This window comes from Scleropages formosus, chromosome 5 (genome assembly GCF_900964775.1).
Source record: "Scleropages formosus chromosome 5, fSclFor1.1, whole genome shotgun sequence".
NCBI lineage: Eukaryota > Metazoa > Chordata > Actinopteri > Osteoglossiformes > Osteoglossidae > Scleropages > Scleropages formosus.
Genome location: NC_041810.1, coordinates 26008518 through 26027748, shown reverse-complemented (window position 1 = coordinate 26027748; position 19231 = coordinate 26008518). Strand labels below are relative to the sequence as shown.

General features: G+C 51.2%; 2 protein-coding genes and 1 non-coding gene across 4 annotated transcripts in view; 1 reads left to right on the top strand and 2 right to left on the bottom strand.

The window, feature by feature from the left end:
* Positions 1-354: 354 nt before the first annotated feature.
* On the bottom strand, positions 355-8790 carry th (tyrosine hydroxylase). Of its 2 annotated transcripts, XM_018765350.2 has the most exons (13): positions 8482-8790; positions 7881-8084; positions 6010-6184; positions 5355-5443; positions 5137-5204; positions 4996-5046; positions 3962-4107; positions 3694-3829; positions 3453-3522; positions 3274-3330; positions 2899-2994; positions 1631-1764; positions 355-1132 (listed from the first exon to the last, which is right to left on the bottom strand). In XM_018765350.2, the coding sequence occupies exons 1-13, from the start codon at positions 8563-8565 to the stop codon at positions 973-975; spliced, it is 1470 nt and encodes a 489-aa protein (XP_018620866.2). In that variant the 5' UTR covers positions 8566-8790; the 3' UTR covers positions 355-972. The 2 variants fall into 2 exon arrangements, with proteins under 2 accessions (XP_018620866.2, XP_029107964.1); XM_029252131.1 differs by lacking the exon at positions 2899-2994.
* Positions 8791-18591: 9801 nt separating this feature from the next.
* On the bottom strand, positions 18592-18664 carry trnaa-agc (transfer RNA alanine (anticodon AGC)). Its single transcript has one exon. It is a non-coding gene; the product is annotated as a tRNA-Ala (tRNA).
* Positions 18665-18942: 278 nt separating this feature from the next.
* The window catches only part of LOC108942177 (USP6 N-terminal-like protein), a 29355-nt gene continuing 29066 nt past the window's right edge, over positions 18943-19231 (top strand). The window contains exon 1 of the mRNA XM_029251828.1: positions 18943-19230. The gene's annotated coding sequence lies outside the window, so the exon portion shown is untranslated. The remainder of the gene's footprint in view (position 19231) is intronic.

The window sequence follows — 19231 nt, the reverse complement described above, 5'->3', positions numbered from 1 at the left end:
ACACCCGCAGGTGGTTTGGCATAAATGGAGCAAAATGTGTGCTATGATTTCAAACAAAAAAAAAAAAACAAAAATATATTTCAATGTATTTATTTCATTTCGACTCCTTTCTTCACCGTCCTCCATCTCCGACCTTGACATTCGCAAACTGGGAAGGGTGTCACTTTAGGGTCCAGCGGGAGGCTCCCAGTGTCCCGTTTGTCCTCCTAAATGCGCCGTCTCTCCTGTCCCATCACACCCAGAGAGTATCTCACCAAGAGATGGTCCCACTTACTTAGCTCACAGGGCAACAAAAGATTTAATGCAATTGAAACACAAACTCAAACATGTACAAGGGTTTTTTCCACAGCTTTTATTAATACTATAATTATTATTATTTATAGTTTAGCAGAAGCAGTAACTCTTATGAACCTCAGACTGAAATACAAGACATTGCAATGAGTCCCAAGCTTGCAACTCAGAGCTGCTGTTCACTTTCACTGTTTGGAGAGCAAACTAAAAATTTCTGTCATATATAACTTACGCCTCTAACAATAATAATAACGAGTAACATATAATATATCGCTTTTCCATCCTAACGTAACGCGTACGGAGCAATTTCACCGGATCAAAACACACATCTGAATGCAATGCCGAGTTGTACACAATTACTGCGACACACTGATACTTCAGCTTCCACTGAAAACATAAATACATTCATGATCTGAGGGCGCTCGACACAACACACACACGCACACGCAGAGTTCAGTTGTGGCACCTCCTCCAGCTTGGCGAAACCTTTCATCTTCTTATTATCAGTGTCCTTTTTGCTATGAGAGAAGAGGACAAGCTCTTCCTCCAGCCGGACATCGCCACTCCCTCCCCCACCACCGGCGAGCGACTCCGGCAACAGCAAAAGAACACGAAAACGCACGGCACTCGATATAAGACTGGACCCCGAGCAGCGATAAGCACAAGAAGCGCAGCGTTTCTCTACATCAGGACATTCAGTGCGTCCGAGAGCAGCTTCAGCTCGTCCTTGACGCTCTCCAGGCCTCCGCGGATCTTCAGGGGGTTGTCCAGGACCTCGATGCTGGAGGTGAACGGGTCGAAACGCACGGAAAAGGGCCTCTTGATGCCAGCGACGAAAGCCCTGCGCAGACAGAAGCCACGTCATCTGACACGTACAAGCGGAGCGAATCCTTGTGCAACGTTTCCTCAACCGTTTGCCTGGTGCAGGATGATGCAGCTCCACAGCCTATCCTGGAAAGCCAGGGTGAGACAGGGCGTACAACGGATGGGACACCGCTCCATCTCCGTGCAGCCGAACACACTCGTTCGCAAGCGCGCGCGCGCACACACACACACACACACACACACACACACACACACACACACACACACACACACACACACACACACACACAATGCATTCAATTCCAAGTCGTCGGCTCACCTGAAACACATGTCTGTGGGAGGAAGCCCACGAGAACACGGGGAAAACGTACAAACTCCACACAGGCCGAGCCAAATTTGAGCTTGAGTCCAAATGTACGTTCAATGAGCTCTACCCGCAGCCCCCCCATCCCCCATCACCCCATTACTTATCATGTCCACTCTAGCTCCTGCTCGTCTCTCATTCTGGACGTACCGAAGCTTCTCCTTGGCATCTGCAAAGCTCTCCGACACAAAGTAGACGGGCTGGTAGTTCTGATCCTGGTAGGGCTGCACCGCGGCAGCTTCGGCATCAAACTGCCGCTTCTCAGGCTCGTCCGACAAAGAGTGCTGGAGATGGAGGAGAGAAACGTCACGGGAACCACAGTGTATTGCATACACTCCATACACTGAAATAATGTGCCTACTTCATTATTAATATTATCATTATCAATATTATTATTATTAGTAGTAGTAGTATTTATTCCCGTTGCTGGTGCTTTTCTCCAAGGCCGCTTACAGCTGGTTACCCATTCATACAGCAAGGTCATTTTTACTGTATCCATATGAGTTAAGCACCTTCCATGAAGGTATTTGAGCAGGTGCAGAAATGTGTCCTTTGGGTCCAAGGTGAAGCTCTGCTGAAGAACCCTTCTCCGGACCCAAAATCAGTCCGGAATGATCAGTCTCACTCCTCCCTCTCTGTCCCACATCCCTTGAGATTGCTCTTTACCCTCAGTTGTTCACATCCCTGTGCCAGAATGACCTCCTCTATGGACTCCCGCTTGGGCTAAAGACTCTCTACCCTCTTCACAACGTCAGACTCTCCCCAGTGGGCTGCAGCCGTCTCCCTTCCCCTCTGCTCTCATCCTTCTCGGTCTCTCCGCTGCATCCTCCCAAGGTTTCTAGGAGGACCTGGTGTCAACGGACTCTCATCGACACGGTCTCAATCCCACAAGTTGGGAAAACCTTGCCACCCTGCCAGGTGGTTTGGCACAGATTCTTCGCTCAACTTCTCTCAAGTGGGGTTCCACAGGGCTCAGTACTTGGCCCTCTACTTTTCCCTGTTTATTCCTCTCCAGCAGCTCCTCAAACCACAGCTCCACACATGACACGCAGCTCAATTGTTTCTAAGCCCTCTGTCTGCTCTCGGAGCACTTTCGCCGCCTCTTAACTGTACGTCACTTTGGAGAAAAGCGTCTGACACACACATCCACGTGAATGTAAACGTAACCGTTACAGCGCCTTCTGCCCCACTTCACCATGATTATTTGAGTGGAAACACCCAGTTACAGCTGTAAGGAGCTTTGAATAATGAAGACAATATGAAGCAACACACGTATCTACGATTTACAGTTTCTTGGAATCTGTGACAATGTAATTTCAATGTGTAAAGTTATCTTTTACTGTGGTTCCGCACAATGGTTTGCTGCAGCTCCTCGGTGCGCTGGAGCCGTTTCTTTACAGTGCCTGGGTAAAACTCACCAAGAGCTCCCCGTAGGAGGAGAGGAGTCCCGCCCCGTATGCCTTGATGGCACCGGCTTGCTTGCAGAGGCCGAACTCCACGGTAAACCAGTACAGCTGAGCGACAAACGAGAGTCGAAACGAACCCGTTACTTCACAGCTATTCATTCACGTGACACTTTTCTCCAAAGCGACTTAGTTATTCACCCATTTACACAGCTCAGTCTTTAAATATTTTACTCAAGGGTACTACAGCTGGAAGTGGGATTCAAACTAGGACCCTTTGGGTCCAAAGGCTGCAGCTCCACCCACTATGTTTGTTAAGGTCACCTAGATGAGCGTTAACCAAGTGCAAAAAGCATCAAGGCTGCAGAGGAACTGAGAGCGAGATCCCACCGTGGAGAGTTTCTCGATGTCCTCTTCGGAAGCACCCAAAGAAGCCAAACCGATGGTCTACAAAGAGAGAGAAGTGGGACAATTTATATCCACGCTGGTCTCCACTGGTTCAGCTGCGCATGATGTCAGGCTTGCGGGAGTGCAGCACGCCATGTCATTGGCGAGCACGTGAACGTTACCTGAGAAAACTGTGCAAAGGTGCGGTCGGCCAGCATGGGCACATGACCCAGAAGCTCGTGGATGCAGTCCCTAGGGTCCACACACAGGGGGGAGGGCGGTTATAAACATTGCAAACTAGCGGAGACGCCAACGTGTCGCTGCAGCTGCGTCCCGAAGCCGCGATGCAGGAGAATTATTTGAAAAAATGTCCTGCCCTGATGTGTGGATGCGGCGGTGGTGGCGGCGGCGGGCGATGCTCACGGCTCGGGGGAGTGCATGGGTGACGACGGGTGGCGGATGTACTGGGTGCACTGGAACACCCGGAAAGCCAAGCTGGCCAAGAAGTCCCTGGCGGACAGGAGCCCTGCTACGGGTCTCAGCTGGAACCCCGTGCGCTCTGTGGGGAGGGGGACAGGGGGGTCCGAAGAGAGAGAAAACATTAATAGCGAGGCAAAGCATTAATAATAATAATAAAAATAATAATAATAATAATAATAATAATAATAATAATAATAGTAGAGGAACTCACCTTTGAGGAAGCGAGACACGTCCTCCAGCTGTGGAATGTTGTCCGGGCCGTAACCACACAGCCTCTCGAGGAGACGGATCGCCTCCAAGTGCTCGCTGCAGGCGTGGGTGGTGTAGAGCCCCCTCAGCGTGGAGTACACCTGCCTCCTGTGTGCGCAGGGCACAGGGCGCACGTGCGTCTGAGTGTGTGTGTGTGTGTGTGTGTGTGTGTGTGTGTGTGTGTGTGTGTGTGTGTGTGTGTGTGTGTGGGGGAGGGAGGGGGGACTAGCAGACACACACGCACCTATATAAACCTACACAAAAAATGCAGATGTAATGACAGTGCAGAGTGCACACACACACACACACACACACACACACACACACAGAGCCCATCTGGCATAGAAAGGGAAAACAGACATCTCTCAATCGAGCGTTTTAATAACACCCAGAGGGAAAAACCGCAGTGCAGCCAGAAAACACACACTTCCTACAGGCCACGCGCACACACTCTCCCGCACGCAGCACACTACCAGGAACTGTATGTTTGGGAGCCTTGCGAGATCAACAGGATACTGGTGTGTTAACTAATTCCCAAAATGCTCCGACAGCTTGTTCTGCTGCACGTTGATTGAGTTAGTGCAGCACGTTGCTATGGCCCAGTGTGCCCAGTCGTAAACCCCTCAAACACACACACACACACACACACACACACACACACACACACACACACATATAACTTGCTCAGAAATAATTGTGTTAAGTGGAGGCAGATATCTGACAGTAGTAACATGCGGGGTTGGTGGGGGAGGGGCAAAGCTAAACTTTGTCGTCTGTTAAATCCGTTTAATGTCCAGGTCACACGTTGCCTTGCTGGTGACCGAGTGTCTCGCTGTACCTGCTGTCGGCACAAACAGTTTGCAAAAGCCGTGCAATAAGTGTCCTTTGCTGAGCGAAGCCGGACGGAAGTGCACAAATAATCCGATCTGTAAGTGTAACTGAATTAAGAAGTCGCTGTGAGGGGCACAAATGCGCAGAAGTGTGAAGGGTACCAACCATGTGCCGATCTCCTCTGCGGAATATTCCACTGTAGGGATGGGCTCGCCGCTAATAACAAATAAATGTCAAAGGAATAAAAGTTAGATTGAGGACTTGATGGAAGACCTGGGATGAGTTGGACAAATGCAATTTACATACTGCTTGTATCTGAAGGCGATGTCGGCTATGGTTTTTCTCCTCTGCCTGTAGACGGGGTCAGTGAATCCCTGTGTAATTCAATAGAGAAAAATCACATATTCTTCTGTATCAAAGCTGAAGCTTTGATTTAGAAAAATGTTCACGCGCAGCCTGGAACATCCAGTATGTACACAGTGCGTGTCATGTGTGAAAGCAACACTCATTTTTTCCCTGTTTACCGGGTGATCTTGGTCTAAGTCCGGGTCAAATTTCGTGACCAAGTGATGGCATTTGTCCAGGTCAGAGATTTTCCTTGGAAACCAGTGAACTAAAAATGACAGATAAAGACAAAATATGGTACAGGCATTTTTTCTACATATAGATAAATATATCAATAAAAATATAGCACAGGCATTCTATATATATATATAGATATAGATATATATAGGAGAACTATCCATAGAGTCGCCATGAGTCGACATCTACTTGACGGCACCTAACAACATAGACATATATATATATAAATAAAACTATAGCACAGGCAATTTTTATACGTGTATATATATTCTGCAAGGCTTTTGATAATTTAGGTGTTGATTTAATGGCTAATTAAACAGTTAAACTTTTTTGGTTTTATGAACTGCTAATTCTTTTTTATTGGTGTTAAGAACAGTGACAGTAATGTTCAGCTACGGTACACTATTACAGCACACCGAAGGCTCAGGGTCAAAGGGTTCAAATTTAATCACAACTATAGGTTAATGTGGCACTTTCTGCTAACTTCCAGAAGGGTGACCAGATGTCCCACAATTCACCCAAATTGTCATGAAATGAAAATGCAAATTTTCAAGCGGGAGAAATTTAGCCACTGATTCAGCTGGAGGACGCGCTTACATTTGACCTCTCTGGCTGTTCGGACGTCCTCTGCGACGCGCTTCATCGAACTGATGAGAGTGCGCACGTCAGACAGGGGCACCTCACACCTGACGAAATACTCGAGCTCCTCCAAGCTCTCCTTGGGCTTCCTGCTCGGTCTCGTCTCCAGGTGGTGAATCTTCGCCTCGAAGGTCTGCAGCAGTCATACAAAGTGCAGGGCAGCATCAGCACCAGCATCAGCACCAGGAGCAAGAGCAGGAGCAAGAGCAGGAGCAGGAGCAGGAGCACAGCTCTCTGGCTGTGCGCTCCGTACGCGTCCAGCCGTGTGCCTGTTGCTGATGCGGTCTTTGCGTCAACGTTCCTCCGGCAAACGTCGCCGAGGGACACCCATGGCCACCCTCGTGGAACAGACCCCTTACATGCAGAAAACAATCCAGGTTCACAATTCTCAGCATTTTTCTTAAACATACCTTCACCACTTTTCTACATGAATACGTTCACTCCCTATTAGCAGCGTTTGCCTGCTTTTTGGCCATTTTTCCATCTCTGTGTAAAATCTGGTGTATCGGTTGTGTCCAAACACTGCAAAATATACGCTCTTATCTTCTCAGGTACAAGCGATACTCACTTTCTCCACGTCCACTAGTGAAAACAATATCCAAGGTGTCAGAATTCATAAGTTTAAACAAAGAGGCACAAGAAAACAAGAGCTTAGAGGAAACAAATTTAATATTGAGCCTTTTCAATGTAGAGGGGGGCACAGTGGCGCAGTGGGTTTGGCTGGGTCCCACTTTCCTGTGCGTCTGGGGTTTGAGTCCCGCTTGGGGGGCCTTGCAACGGACTGGCATCCTGTCCTGGGTGCGTCCTCTCCCCCTCCAGCCTTACGCCCTGTGTTTCCAGATTAGGCTTCGGCTCCTCACGAACCCACTTAGGACAAGTGGTTTCAGACAGTATGTGTGTGTGTGTCTTTTCAATGTAGGAGTCTCTAGTAATAATTTAATGATCTGAAATATTTACTGCACAAATATGATCTAGTAGAATAACCTTTAAGATGTGACTATCCATCGGACGTGGTCCTGACTGTCCTTTAATAACCATCTAATTATTGATTATGGAATAATCAGGGTTTAAGGAGGTAAGGTGCACCCGAATTTTTACCTCTCTTTTTAAAATTCACAAAACCACGTTGCTGCTGTTTGTTATTAATCCGTTTCTTATTTGAAACGTAAACAGGAGACGAGATGAACTTCAGAGGACAGTCATTGAGTTTGTCTTGGAGGGGGGGGGGGGTTAAGCAATGGCTTCCAAAACGTGTCCTTTCCCATTCGCCCAAATGCAATTATTGTAACGCCTCTAATGCGTTTACTCGACATTTATAAAAAGCCGCGCGGCTTCCCTGTCCAAACACGAGCCGTCTGACCCCTAAATCGGACAGAAAATCGAATGAAGAGAAACACGTCTCCGCTCCTCCCTCGAGCGCATCTGGAAAAGACCCTTTTTTCCCCACTCACTGCTTCTGCTTCTTCCCAACATGGGGAAAAAAAATACTCCTGGAAAAATCATCATCCTGTCACTGTTGCGTTTTTGCTCCGTAATTATTTTACTTACTAATATTCACCCCGTGATCTAACCTTTCGCGCGTGAATGTATTTTTATTCACCCAATAACTTGGGCTTCGCGTTTTGGACAAACCGGCACAGGGAAAGTAAGTTGTTGAAAATAAGCAAAAGGTCTTTTCTGAAAAAAAAAAAAAAAAGGACTTTCAAGGGAAAAGTAAATATGGTGACTACAGCGGGGCGCTCTTCTCACCAGAGTGACACAGGAGGGTAAAATGCAGAGTAAGTGACGCCCGTCGCGCGCGAGTCATGCGGAAGCTGCGCTCCTCTCACCTCCAAGACCTTCATGGCCCTGGACAGCGCCTGGCTCGTGGCGCTCCTGGAGGTGAAGAACAGGTTCACCAGGGCTTTTCCATCCTCCTCCTCGAACACCATCTGCTCCGCCGATTCCGAGGACTCTGCCGCCGCCGCCGCCGCTTCGCGCTCTTTCCGCGCGTCCTCGATCAGACTCTGCCTCCTGCACAGGAATCGGGGGGACTGCGGGGCGAGACACGGCGAGACGACAACGAAACCCCGCTCAGCACGTGGGTTTCACTCGCATTAAGTCCTCAGAGGGGACGCCGGCTCGGTCTCGCCTCGCGCGCCCCCCAAGGCGCACTAAAGCGCCGCCGCGCACTGTGTTCACTTGTCCTGCGTCACACACCTGACCCGTCATCGAGAGCCAGACCATGGGCACACAGGCGTGCACCTTAAGACTTAAGTTCTTCCCCTTCAATGGGCTCCCCTCCCCGCGAAACGCCAGGCACCGTCCCGTGCGTAAAAACCAAGCCCGTTTGCGCTCCGTGCGTAAAAAGCAGCCAAGAGCGCAAACGCGCGTTCACACTGATTCCAACCCAGTTTTGATAAAGCACAGAGTGAAAAGTCCTCTTCTTACCGTGACAGACTCGGACTGGTCCATTTCGGAGGCTGCCTTGCGGATACTCTTGGTGGAGGAGGTGGAACCGTTGGAAGTGGGCATGATGATGCCTTCTTGTCTTGTCCTTCTGTCCCTTTGGATCGCTCACCTGTCTTCTCCTGCCCCCCTTTTGTCCTTCTCCTGCACTTCCCCTCCCCCGTTGGATCCTTCACCTCTTCTATTCCTCTCCTGCCCTGTTCTTCTCCAGTTCTCCTGCCCTGTCCGGGACCCGACCTCTCCCGTCACTGTGCCACCGGGCTTGTGGGACTCCTCTGCACACAGACCTCCTTCCTCTCACACTCCAATCCTCTGCTCTGCTCTCCCACATTTATACAAGTCATTTCTCTCTGCTGACGTCAGCAGCCCGTTCCTTATCTCCCCGCGCAGTCCCCGACGCTCCTGTTTCATTTCACTTAATTCCTTCAACATTGCTTATCGGCACAGCCCTTGATTGTTTATTATTTAGTGTTTTAAAGCTTCTTTTCACGTACACCTGCCCTGTTCATCTCGTTACATTTCACTCCCACGCGATAAAAGTCATTATATGATCTTGTCTGTATCCGTCTGTCTCCCTCACTTATTCTATTTCCATTTATTCCAAGAAAACTCTTTTTTTTTACATGATCTGTACCTCCAATAATTGAACTTGTGCTGTAGCTTGTGCTCTGCTGTCTTTTTGTAGCGTTTCTGCGTAACTAACTGTTAAGTGCTCTCTATTCATACCTTATATTTGTATATGACTTCCGAAATTAAGACACATCCTGTTATTATTATTATTTTTTTATTATTATCATTATTATTCGCCCATGACTGTTAAGTCAGCTAACAGGTTGTCCAGGAACTTGGCGCTGGAGCTCAGTGTGTCCAAACGCACAGGAAACGGTGTCTTTTTGCCTGCAACCTACGCCCCATCCAGACAAGAAGCCACGTCATCTGATATGGCCGAGTTCAGCAAATCACGCTGTAATATTGTTTCTTTGCTAAGCAGCCTGTCCTGTCCCAAAATACTAAAAGCTCATAATTTAATCTTACACATGACTTTGTTCCCATTTTCATCAGCCTCCTGTCCAGTGCAGGGCCTGCGGTGGTCCAGAGACTATTCCAGAAGCATAGGCTAGGGGCAGGGCACGCACTGGACGGGAAGCCAGTCTGTCTCAGGCAATCGCACAGACACACACACACACACACACACAGAAAGGGCAGTTTAGAGTTACTTATTTACCGGAAAAACATGTCTTTGGACTGTGGGAGGAAACCAGAGCACCCGGAGGAAACCCAAGCGAAGTCACGGAGAGCATGCGCCACACAGACCAAGCTGGATTCAAACCCAGGTGCTGTGAGGCACCACTGCCTCCCCCCCCCCCAAGGAACTTCTTCTGTGTTTTATAAGCTCCACAAACATTACGTTCAACGACTGTGAAAGACTTGAGGGCAACGGTCGTTTGATCAAGTCAGGTCAACACTCGCAGGCCTCATCACTGCGGTTTAATTTCCGTTAAAAGGCCGCACGTTGCTCACTGTCGTTTCCCGCCCTTTTGCCTCCAGCGGGAAACGGCTCGACGGTTAACGTGATTAAGACGAGATGCATGCAGCCCGGCGGCACGAAGACTAAAAAGATTAGCCTCAGTGCTCGCCTTGAACGCTCTTCCTGCTGGAAACTGTGGTCAAACACAAGGGTTACGTCTGCAGGGTACGGGGGGGAAATGCTAAAGAGCTCAGTGGCAGCCTGCGGCTGTGGAACCAAAGCGGCTCCTTTTATTGGAAAGGACAGAAGAACGGAAAGAGATTCAAAAAACACACACTGGCATTAAGATGTTTAAAAAAATTGAATAAGAAAAAAACACCCCACCTTAGCCGGAATAATTTTCCTCATGAGATTGGTCTCGGTTGGCATCTTTTTGGGGTTTGGTGTTTCCTCTTGAAAGGGGCACGACTCAAAGCGAATGGATAGTGTAGGGGGGCCATTGGGGGGGTGTATATTTGGCTTGTCTTGACATTTATTCAGAGATGCATATCTTCATGTCTTTCATGAACTCTTACAGAGGTACCACACTCCACAATTCTATAGCTGATCCACCGTAGAAGCTTCTCATGGCATCTTCTGCACGTCATCCAGCAACAGACGACATCTGATATCATCTAAAGATCATTTCAATGTAATGCTCTTTGAAAACAACTCTTCTTCCCTTTATGTGCCACAGGTAGTCGGTGGCTCGTTGACCCTACGGCTTCCAAGCATCGCAGGTCCAACGGCCCCTTCTGAATCGCAGCACCTTTAGAGGATGTTGCCGTTGCAGAGCTCCTCGGTCGAGCTGGAGGTTCTCCGCTCCGCTGACTGCAGATCGCCGTCGTTGATGATGAAGTTGACCACGCTCTCTTGAGCCCCCGCCTCCGCCTGGATCCCTGGCCCGGCCCCCCGTTCGCATCGGTCCCCGGAGCTCTTTGTTCCAAATGTCACGGCTGACGAGGCATCGTCCCCCAGCCTTTCAAAACCCACCGGTTGTTTCTCGTAAGTTACAGAGAAACCCAAAAGCGGCATAAACGACTATTATTGCAATTATGCATTGATTCCCCCAATTGCCTCCACATATTGAGCCCAGCAGCTTTTCCTGCATAATTGTTAGATTTCAGACAGGCTAATTGCAGCTCGCCCAGCTGGCTAATTAGTCATCATCTTCCACCTTTCTTTTGGCCATTGAATGGTACCTGTTGTCAAGGTGGGTCTCATTAGGCGAGACGGTAAATAAATTCTCCAGTTTCACCTCAGGATCCTGCTCTTTGGTAACACAAGGCCAGGAGGAACTGGCAAAGTGAATGTGACCCCTGGCACCACGTGCCCGTTTCCTTGGCATCGTGAGCCATTTGCACTGGGGATGGGATTGCGGGTAATTGTGGTGTTGGTGCTGCGAAGCTCTTCCAGCCACCACTCTCGCGAACAGAGGATCGGAGCTTTCGCTGCCTTCGCCTGCGTATCACAGCTCGGCTCAAGCGAATCGGAATAGATATCCAATGTCGACAACTTTAAATTGCCTGCAGTGCACGTGTGTGTGTGTGTGTGTGAGTGAGTGAACGAGTGTGTGCGACCGCACGGAGGTGGACTGGCATCCTGTCCAGGGTGTACCCAGCCCCACGCCCTATGTTTCCCACATAGACTCTGGAGCACCGCCTCCCTGTGCAGGACAAGCAGTTCTTGACAATGGAAGGACAGATGAATGGAAGACGTGCTTATTTGAAACTGCTCTAACATGCATATGTTCGATAATTGGCGTCTACCTTATATGTCAAAAGTACTGCTCGATAATTGTCCACCTGACCGGAAGGTTGTTGATTCGAACCCCACTGCGGTAATACCCTCGCGCATGGCACTTACCCTGGGTCGCTCCTGTAAAACACCCTGCTGCACCAATGTGTCAAACGCTTTCAGTTGCAGTGGACAACAGCCACACGGAGGCAATTAATTCATGAACTAGCGCAGAGAAGCAGAGCTTCGTCACTCAGAAGAGGGAAAGTTCATCTGTGGCCCGCCGGCACCCGGCGTTTCCCACGCCTGTCTGGGTGGAACGGGGCCTCGTTGTCTCCACCGGCGCTCGGAACGTCCCGCCCCGCGCTGCGAGTCGCCGAGAGCTCGACACCTGCGTCCGCAGATGACTTTTGGATCACTATGGTACTGCGACACCCTCCCTCCGAGAGCACGGTTGAGGATTTCGGTCGTTCGTTTACATAAAGAAACACACTCTCTGCCTGTGTCTCTCTCTCTCTCTTTGACACACACAGAATCTGTCGCACCTTCCGATTCCCCGAGTGTTGACATAATGATCTAAATCCGTCGTCTCTTAATCTCGTTACGCCGGTGTCGCCAGGCCGTTAAAACCGCCGCGGAGGTAACGGGCCGCGCCGGCAGCACGACACCTCCCTGGGCAAAAAAGGCCCCTTTGTCGTACAGCAGTTTCTGTCCACTTTGTCCTTTAAGCTTGACGTAAAACGACTCTGACAGTATTGTGTCATTATGCGCGATGCCTCTCTCGGCGGGTCGGGACCCGACGCCATTTTTCCGTCGCACCATTTCTTGTCATTTCTGGCTACTCTGTAATTACTGGTAGCTGTGATTGCTTTCGTACATGTCAAAATACAGCTGCCAATTGGGATGACTAATCACGCAGAGTGCCGTGTTATTGCTTTTTACACATGCAATTTGTCAAAAGTGGCAGGGCTCCGGCGGCGGGGGGGGCCTCCTGGTGCGGCCGCCGCAGGTCCAGCTACCCGGCGCCAGGAAATGACAGCGGCGAACGTGGCGCGGCGTTGGCAGGGTGCTCGTGCCCAGTATACTGCACCGTCGCCGCGCTCCTGCCCTCCCGGGTTCCAGGATCAGCCGCACCCGCCCGTCCATCCACAGTGCCTGTGTTACGCCAGCATTGTCCCTGGTCCTTTCCGTCACGTCCCGTCCTTCCCGTCAAGTGCTCACACACACAGCACCTTGCACCAGTTTGTACAGTTTGACCAAACCATTTCTATGTTGGGATGTGCGCGTGCGCACATGAAGATGGGGGGGGGGGGCAGAGGAATGGGTGCGAGGCCAAGCCACGGAAAAAGCTCCCGCTGACTGGCAGCGCGGAACCTTCTGAGGAGTTTCTAATTTGACTTAAATGAGCAGCTTCTATTTCTGTTGGGAAGAAATGAGTTGGAGCTGCATCATGTTCTCTGGCAGGAAGAGGGAGGGAAAACGAAGGAAAACGACGTGTCCCTTGGTGCCGGGGAGCGTCCCAAAGCACCTGCTCTCGGGAGTCGCCCTCATCGCCCGCATCTCGGTGTTACCGCTTATTTCCCAGTGCTGCCCTCATTCCTGTCAACGGGAGGGTCCTGCTCCAAGCTCCTTATCATGTTTCACCCCTTCGTGCAGCAGAGTCATCTTCGGACTCTCAGCTCGGGGTAAAAACCGTCGTCGATCCGATAACCAGGTTTCTCCTTCCAGCCAATCCGAGGAGGACCCTTGAATTCACTGCATTCACACACCGTCGCTGTAACGGCTCTTTGGCTCGAGGACTTTCTCCGAGAGGGATGCGTCCACCTCCCGGGTTCAGCTGGTAGCGCAGCGGTTTGCGCTGCTGTCCTTTGGACCCAAAGGTCATGGGTTTGAATCCTAGCTGCAGTACTCCTGAACAAAGTATTTATCTCTCAACTGTTCCCATAAAATCACCCAGTGGTGTAAATAGGGTAAATAACAAGATGTAGATAAACACTGTCAGTTGCTCTGGAGAAAAGTGTCAGTTAAAGGAGGTGAATGTCGTATCCTCGCGAGTGTCAGTACCACGGTGGGACCTTAGGGTGCTGTGCTGATTGACGTCGCACGTAACCCTGCACTTGGGTCCATCGTGGTCCTGCAGGCACGTAGGACACGACGCAAAAGCGAACGACTTCACCGAAGCTGCTCTCGTACACCTGCGCCGTAAGGTTGTTTCTTTTTTTAATTTCCACACGATCGGCCCAATCGGCCATATTGAGGGGACGATTCGCTCACGCTAATGGCCACCTTGCGCTGCCCCCGTGCGTCACGACTAACACCCCCCCACATCCTCCCCGTACTGCACCGACAACGTCTGTAAACAGCCGACTGCAGCGTATCGTCGGAAAAGGCTCGACGGGACAGACGAACACGGGTTAGAATGGAGGCTTTGCTTTGAGAACCGAACCCCGGTATCTGTGTAGAGCAAAGAGCAAAGGACTGCGGTGCATTACTACGGTAACACCAACAGCGACCCGGGGCTGCACGCGGCCCAGCGACCCGAAGCCCCAGGAATAAGGTGATGCCTTGTTGCATTTACCTTTCTTAAGAGATGCGCTCACATGCTACCGCGGTAAAGCCGCAGCTGCACGTGGTAATTGCAGGGATAACCATCAACTCTGACATTTTGATTCAGTTCCGTTTATTTTCACAGGGCTTTTCTCACTTGGTGACACAGAGCACTGAACAAAGAAAAATTAAAAATATAAAATGAATCTAATAAATAAAATGTTGGCTGTACCTTAAATTACCGCAGTAGCTGTGTAAATATTAAAACTGTAAATAAACCGTGGGCGGCACGGTGGCGCGGCGAGTAGCCTGGGTGGTGTGAGAGAACGTGGGTTCGATCCCCGCTCAGTCTGTGTGGAGTTTGCATGTTCTCCCTGTGTCTGCGTGGGTTTCCTCTGGGTGCTCTGGTTTCTTCCCACAGTCCAAAGACATGTTCAGGTTCCCCATAGTGTGTGAGTGACAGAGAGAGTGTGTGTGTGTGTTCCACTGACGTATGGATGAGTGACCCAGTGTAAAACAGTGTAAGACAGCCGGCAAGAAAGAAAGGGTCAACAATCGATGACGCAGTTATTATATATATATGAAAGTCTCACAGAGGAAAAAACCAAACAGTAATTAGACCGGTCACTTCCACCAGGTTGTGCGCCGGCGTGCGAAGGCCTCGCGCCCGAACCAAACCCAGATGCTCCTCCGGACAGGATCCCGCGCACAAAACGGGAACATATCTTCACGCGCGTTCAAGGTCCTGCCAACACGTCCGTTGTCCGACACCCCCCCCACTTTCGTACGCCGCTGGAATAATTGCGGCGAATGGAGACGGCGGACAGGTAATTTCCCTACGATCGCGGAAATAAATAAAAAGGGTCCCGGTGTGAGACGGTGCGTGCGGAAACATACGGCTAAAAGGTTTGTGTTGACATTGAAGCGGAGGCGGGATGATGCGGTGCGCGGATGGTGGGAGGGGGACAAGACGAAGGAGATGTCATGATGTCAAAATTGCTTATCAGCGCACGTTAAAGTAAATTGCCTCGTCTGCGCGCCGCGTCCGGAGGATCCAGGCCACCATAACTCCAATCGATGCCACTCTGGGCGAAGACGCGTGATGGAGGAGGGAGGCGGCGCCGGTCGGTTCGCTCGCCCTCCATCACGAGTGTCCGGGAGCGGAGGACCTAATTGAAGATAGGCGATGTGCGGACAGGGAGCCCCACTCCAGCGCGCGTACCTGTCGATACGGCAATCTGCGCTCCGGCTCGAGTGGGCGCCTCGCAGGCCGTGTCCGCGGGACGGGTGTGTCCGGGTGTCCCTGCTCACGACACGGTACGGTTGGAGAAAGAGCTTGTTTCACGGGGCAACCCGTGACCCCCGACCCCTGGGGGGGTGGGCAGCCACACTCTTTGCTGCCGTCCCCACGTCCACTGGACACCATGTAAACGGCTCCACCGTTACTGCGATAAAACACTCAAACGTGTCGTTCATTTCTATTGATCCATTGACGCTATTTATTTGTTGACGGACCCCCTGGCGCCGCAGGGGAACGGTAACTACGCCTCTGTTGTACGCTGCACGTTCGGTTCGCGCTCCGGATGCGCGATGACCTCAAGTTACGGCAAAGTGAGAAATAAAATGAGCGAAAAACACGTTTTTTTTTTATTAACGACACGGACAAACGCTTTGATGACATCGCGATGACGAACCCGGGAGTTTTCAGGAATATTTATAAGACAATAATTTGGTTCGGCCGCGACCACCGGTGGCCATTGCTCGGTGAGTCGACCCCCCCGCCGCTGTAAATAAAGGTGCTTTTGTCTCACACCCTTTCACGTTTGGGTGGTAAGCAAACGCTGCGATATCTTTTTGGGGGGTGGGGGCACAAAGTCCGTGCCGTGCGGCAAATGGCATCTGACTTTTTGAGCCTCTTTATCTGCAGGCCCCACACACGTTGAGCAAACAGCCACTCATGGGGATGAGATGGATGGGGGGGGCAGTCAACCTCCGATGACCTCAGTCAGCGCCGGATCGGAGCGGCGTCCGCGACCCAGTGCCAGCGCAGGGGGGCGTTTAAGAGTCGGCCCCAGGCTCCAGGTGTCCTTCGTCGTGTGGATGCGGAGCAAACGCGGTACAGTACGCTCGTGGGGGGCGGAGCTCGCAGCTGCACATCCCTCCACCGGGCGGCGCTTTAATAAGAGTTGTACGACGACGGTACGAGCTGAGAAACACTTACATTCATTTTAGTAGCTCACACTTTTCTCCAAATTGCTTTTTTTCACATGTGAAGCTCCTTACAGTGATTTACCCAGTTATACAGCAGGGTAACTTTTACTGCATCAGTTCAGGGTAAGTACTTTGATCAAAGGTTCTAAGGCAGGGGGCGAGGCAGCGCTCTAACCAGTGCGCCCCCTGCTGACCTGTCGTGCCTCACAAAGCTGTGTTTAAAGTGAATACCACAGTGTACCGGTGTAAAGAAGTGAACGTCTCCCCAGCAGCTGTTTCGCACAAATGAAAATGACACGTTTTATAAACACACAAAGTACTTTTTTAACACTGGTAAAGTTTCATTCAGCTGTTCACCTGCAATGTTTCCAAAACTGGTTATCATGCTAAGCTCTTTACCCCTTCATACAGTTAGAGCAATTTAGGGCAGATACTTCCCTCAAGGGCACTGCAGCTGGGATTCAAACCTACAACCTTTTGGTACAAAGGCAGTACCTGTAAGCACTTTGCTGTCAGCCACCCCCCAGTATTCACCTGCCTGCATAACTGGGTAAGATTTAGCACAACAATCGACAGTAAGTACCCTCATCAACACTACTAGGGCAAGGTTGGATTTGAACCTATGTCCTTCAGCAGCAAGGCATCAACAGGAACCACTACGCCACTCACTGGTTCGGTGCCTTACACCCCATTTCCTGTGTGTTTCTCTGCGTGTGCCCGTTGTGTATGCACGTTGTGTGCGTGCGTGTCCCATCGCCCCGCAGACCGCGGCGCACAATCGCATTTGCTCCCCGGCCCGAGTGCAGGGCGGACTGGGAAATGTCAGGCTGTGACACGGCCCCGTGCGGACAGCGCCCCGGGGCCCTGCAGACCTCCACCCCCCCACCCGACGGCAAGCGACGGGTGCCGATGGTGACATTCAGATTTGCCATTATCCTGGGTGTCCTGGGTGACCCCCCCCACCGTCCCGTCCACAACCCCCCGGAGCAGCCAGGCCCCCGGTGACGTCCGCGGGCCGAGTGCGTGCGTGATCCTCTGGAGGACGACGAGTCCATGTGACGGAAACAGACACGTTTGCTTTGCCATCTTTTCCATCACGTCATTTCCGATTGCGCCGAAATCTCCTCGTGCTGCAAACGGAACGCGGTTTTAAAACAGTTCCGTCATTAAAAAGGCTTTTTAACAAAGCGGGCTGCGCTCTTCCTTCGTCATTACCCAGGATCTCTCCTGAGCAGCGCCTCCATGTCCTCCCGCTTCTGAAACGGGCTGCGTCGCCATGACGTCACGGACATCCCTTCGCTCCAGATGTGACGTCATTTGTCGTTATTCCCATCACACGTGCTTGCGTGTAAGAAGGGATGCGTCGGAACACGTGGGGACAACAGTCACGCCACTGGCGCCCTCTGGTGGCCGAGACGAGCATGTGCATTTGTAAGTCCAAAGTCACATTTACCACTAGATGAAAGTCCTCCAGGGGGCGCGGTGGTGCAGTGGTGCAGTGGTGCAGTGGGTTGGACCGGGTCGGACCGGGTCCTGCTCTCCAGTGGGTCTGGGGTTTGAGTCCTGCTTGGGGTGCTTTGTGATGGACTGGTATCCCATCCTGGGTGTGTCCCCTCCCCCCTCTGGCCTTATGTCCTGTGTTCTTGGGTAGGCAGCGGTTCAGAAAATGTGTGTGTGTGAAGATTCTGGTGTAAGTGCAATGGTTAGAGCTGTTGCCTTCAGACCCAAAGTCACAGGTTGGGATTCGAACCTGTGATCGTTGAGTTCAAAGGCAGCAGCTCTAAACACTGCAGCGTGGCACGTCCCGCGCTCACATTACAAGTGCTTTTGTTTCATTGCAAGTTATAGAGGAATTTGAAAAGCTTCTCGAAATTCATTTCAACGAGTCGTGAAAAAAACCGAGCTGCACTTTCCTCCCCCCCTGCAACCGGAAGAGGGCGCTCAACACCTCAACATGGAGGAACATCGCACACCGCTGCGGCGCTTTTCACACCATCATATTTTCCGACAGCCTATCGCGTGTTGTGCGTTTATTTTTGTAAAAGGGAATAAAAAAATGGGGGGGGAGAGAAGGGAAAAAAAAAAAACACTGGAGAATGCGGGCATCGATCCCGCTACCTTTCGCATGCTAAGCGAGCGCTCTACCATTTGAGCTAATTCCCCCACACGGAAGTCCCACTCTCAGTAATCCTATAGAAATGGTAATTACGTTCAAACGACTCACGCTCCTCTTATTGCTGCAAAGGCTGTCTACAAAAAAATGTCCACATTTGTAGGAGACGAGAGCCTAATTGTTGCCATTAAGTGTAAGATATGTTTTCAACTAAAACAAGCTGGACATGGCGGACGCCTCGACGCGACGCAACTGAAACCGAGACACGTGTCCCGCCTGCAGCCCGCTGTCTTTAACTATGGCTCCGCGCATGCGCCGTGCGGCGACTGCGAGGCAGCATCCCAAGCGCCGCTGCTCGCAGGGAGCCTTGTGCGCATGCGCAGTGCGGCGGCCGCGGGGCAGCATCCCGAGCCCGCTGTGCAGTGGCTCTCCGAGCGCGGCTCGTGCCTCTTGTCTCCGGCCCGCAGTGCGCGAGCGGCCGCCTTGCGAGTCCCGAGACGCCGCTGCTGCGTGAGCGGAAACGTCGCTGGACCCGGCAGCGTGAGGGGGCAGAAAGAATGAGAGGAGGGGCTCGTGGTACCGTCCGCACAGCGCAGCAACGGCACCAGTACACACGG

Bases quoted from the DNA above. Each gene is read 5' to 3' on its own strand.
- th (XM_018765350.2), bottom strand. From the start codon at position 8,565: ATGCCCACTTCCAACGGTTCCACCTCCTCCACCAAGAGTATCCGCAAG. The intron at 5,205-5,354 runs GTAAACAGGGAA...TGAATTACACAG, and splicing joins ACTTAGACCAAGATCACCCG to GGATTCACTGACCCCGTCTA. The intron at 5,047-5,136 runs GTATGTAAATTG...ATTTGTTATTAG, and splicing joins ATCGCCTTCAGATACAAGCA to CGGCGAGCCCATCCCTACAG.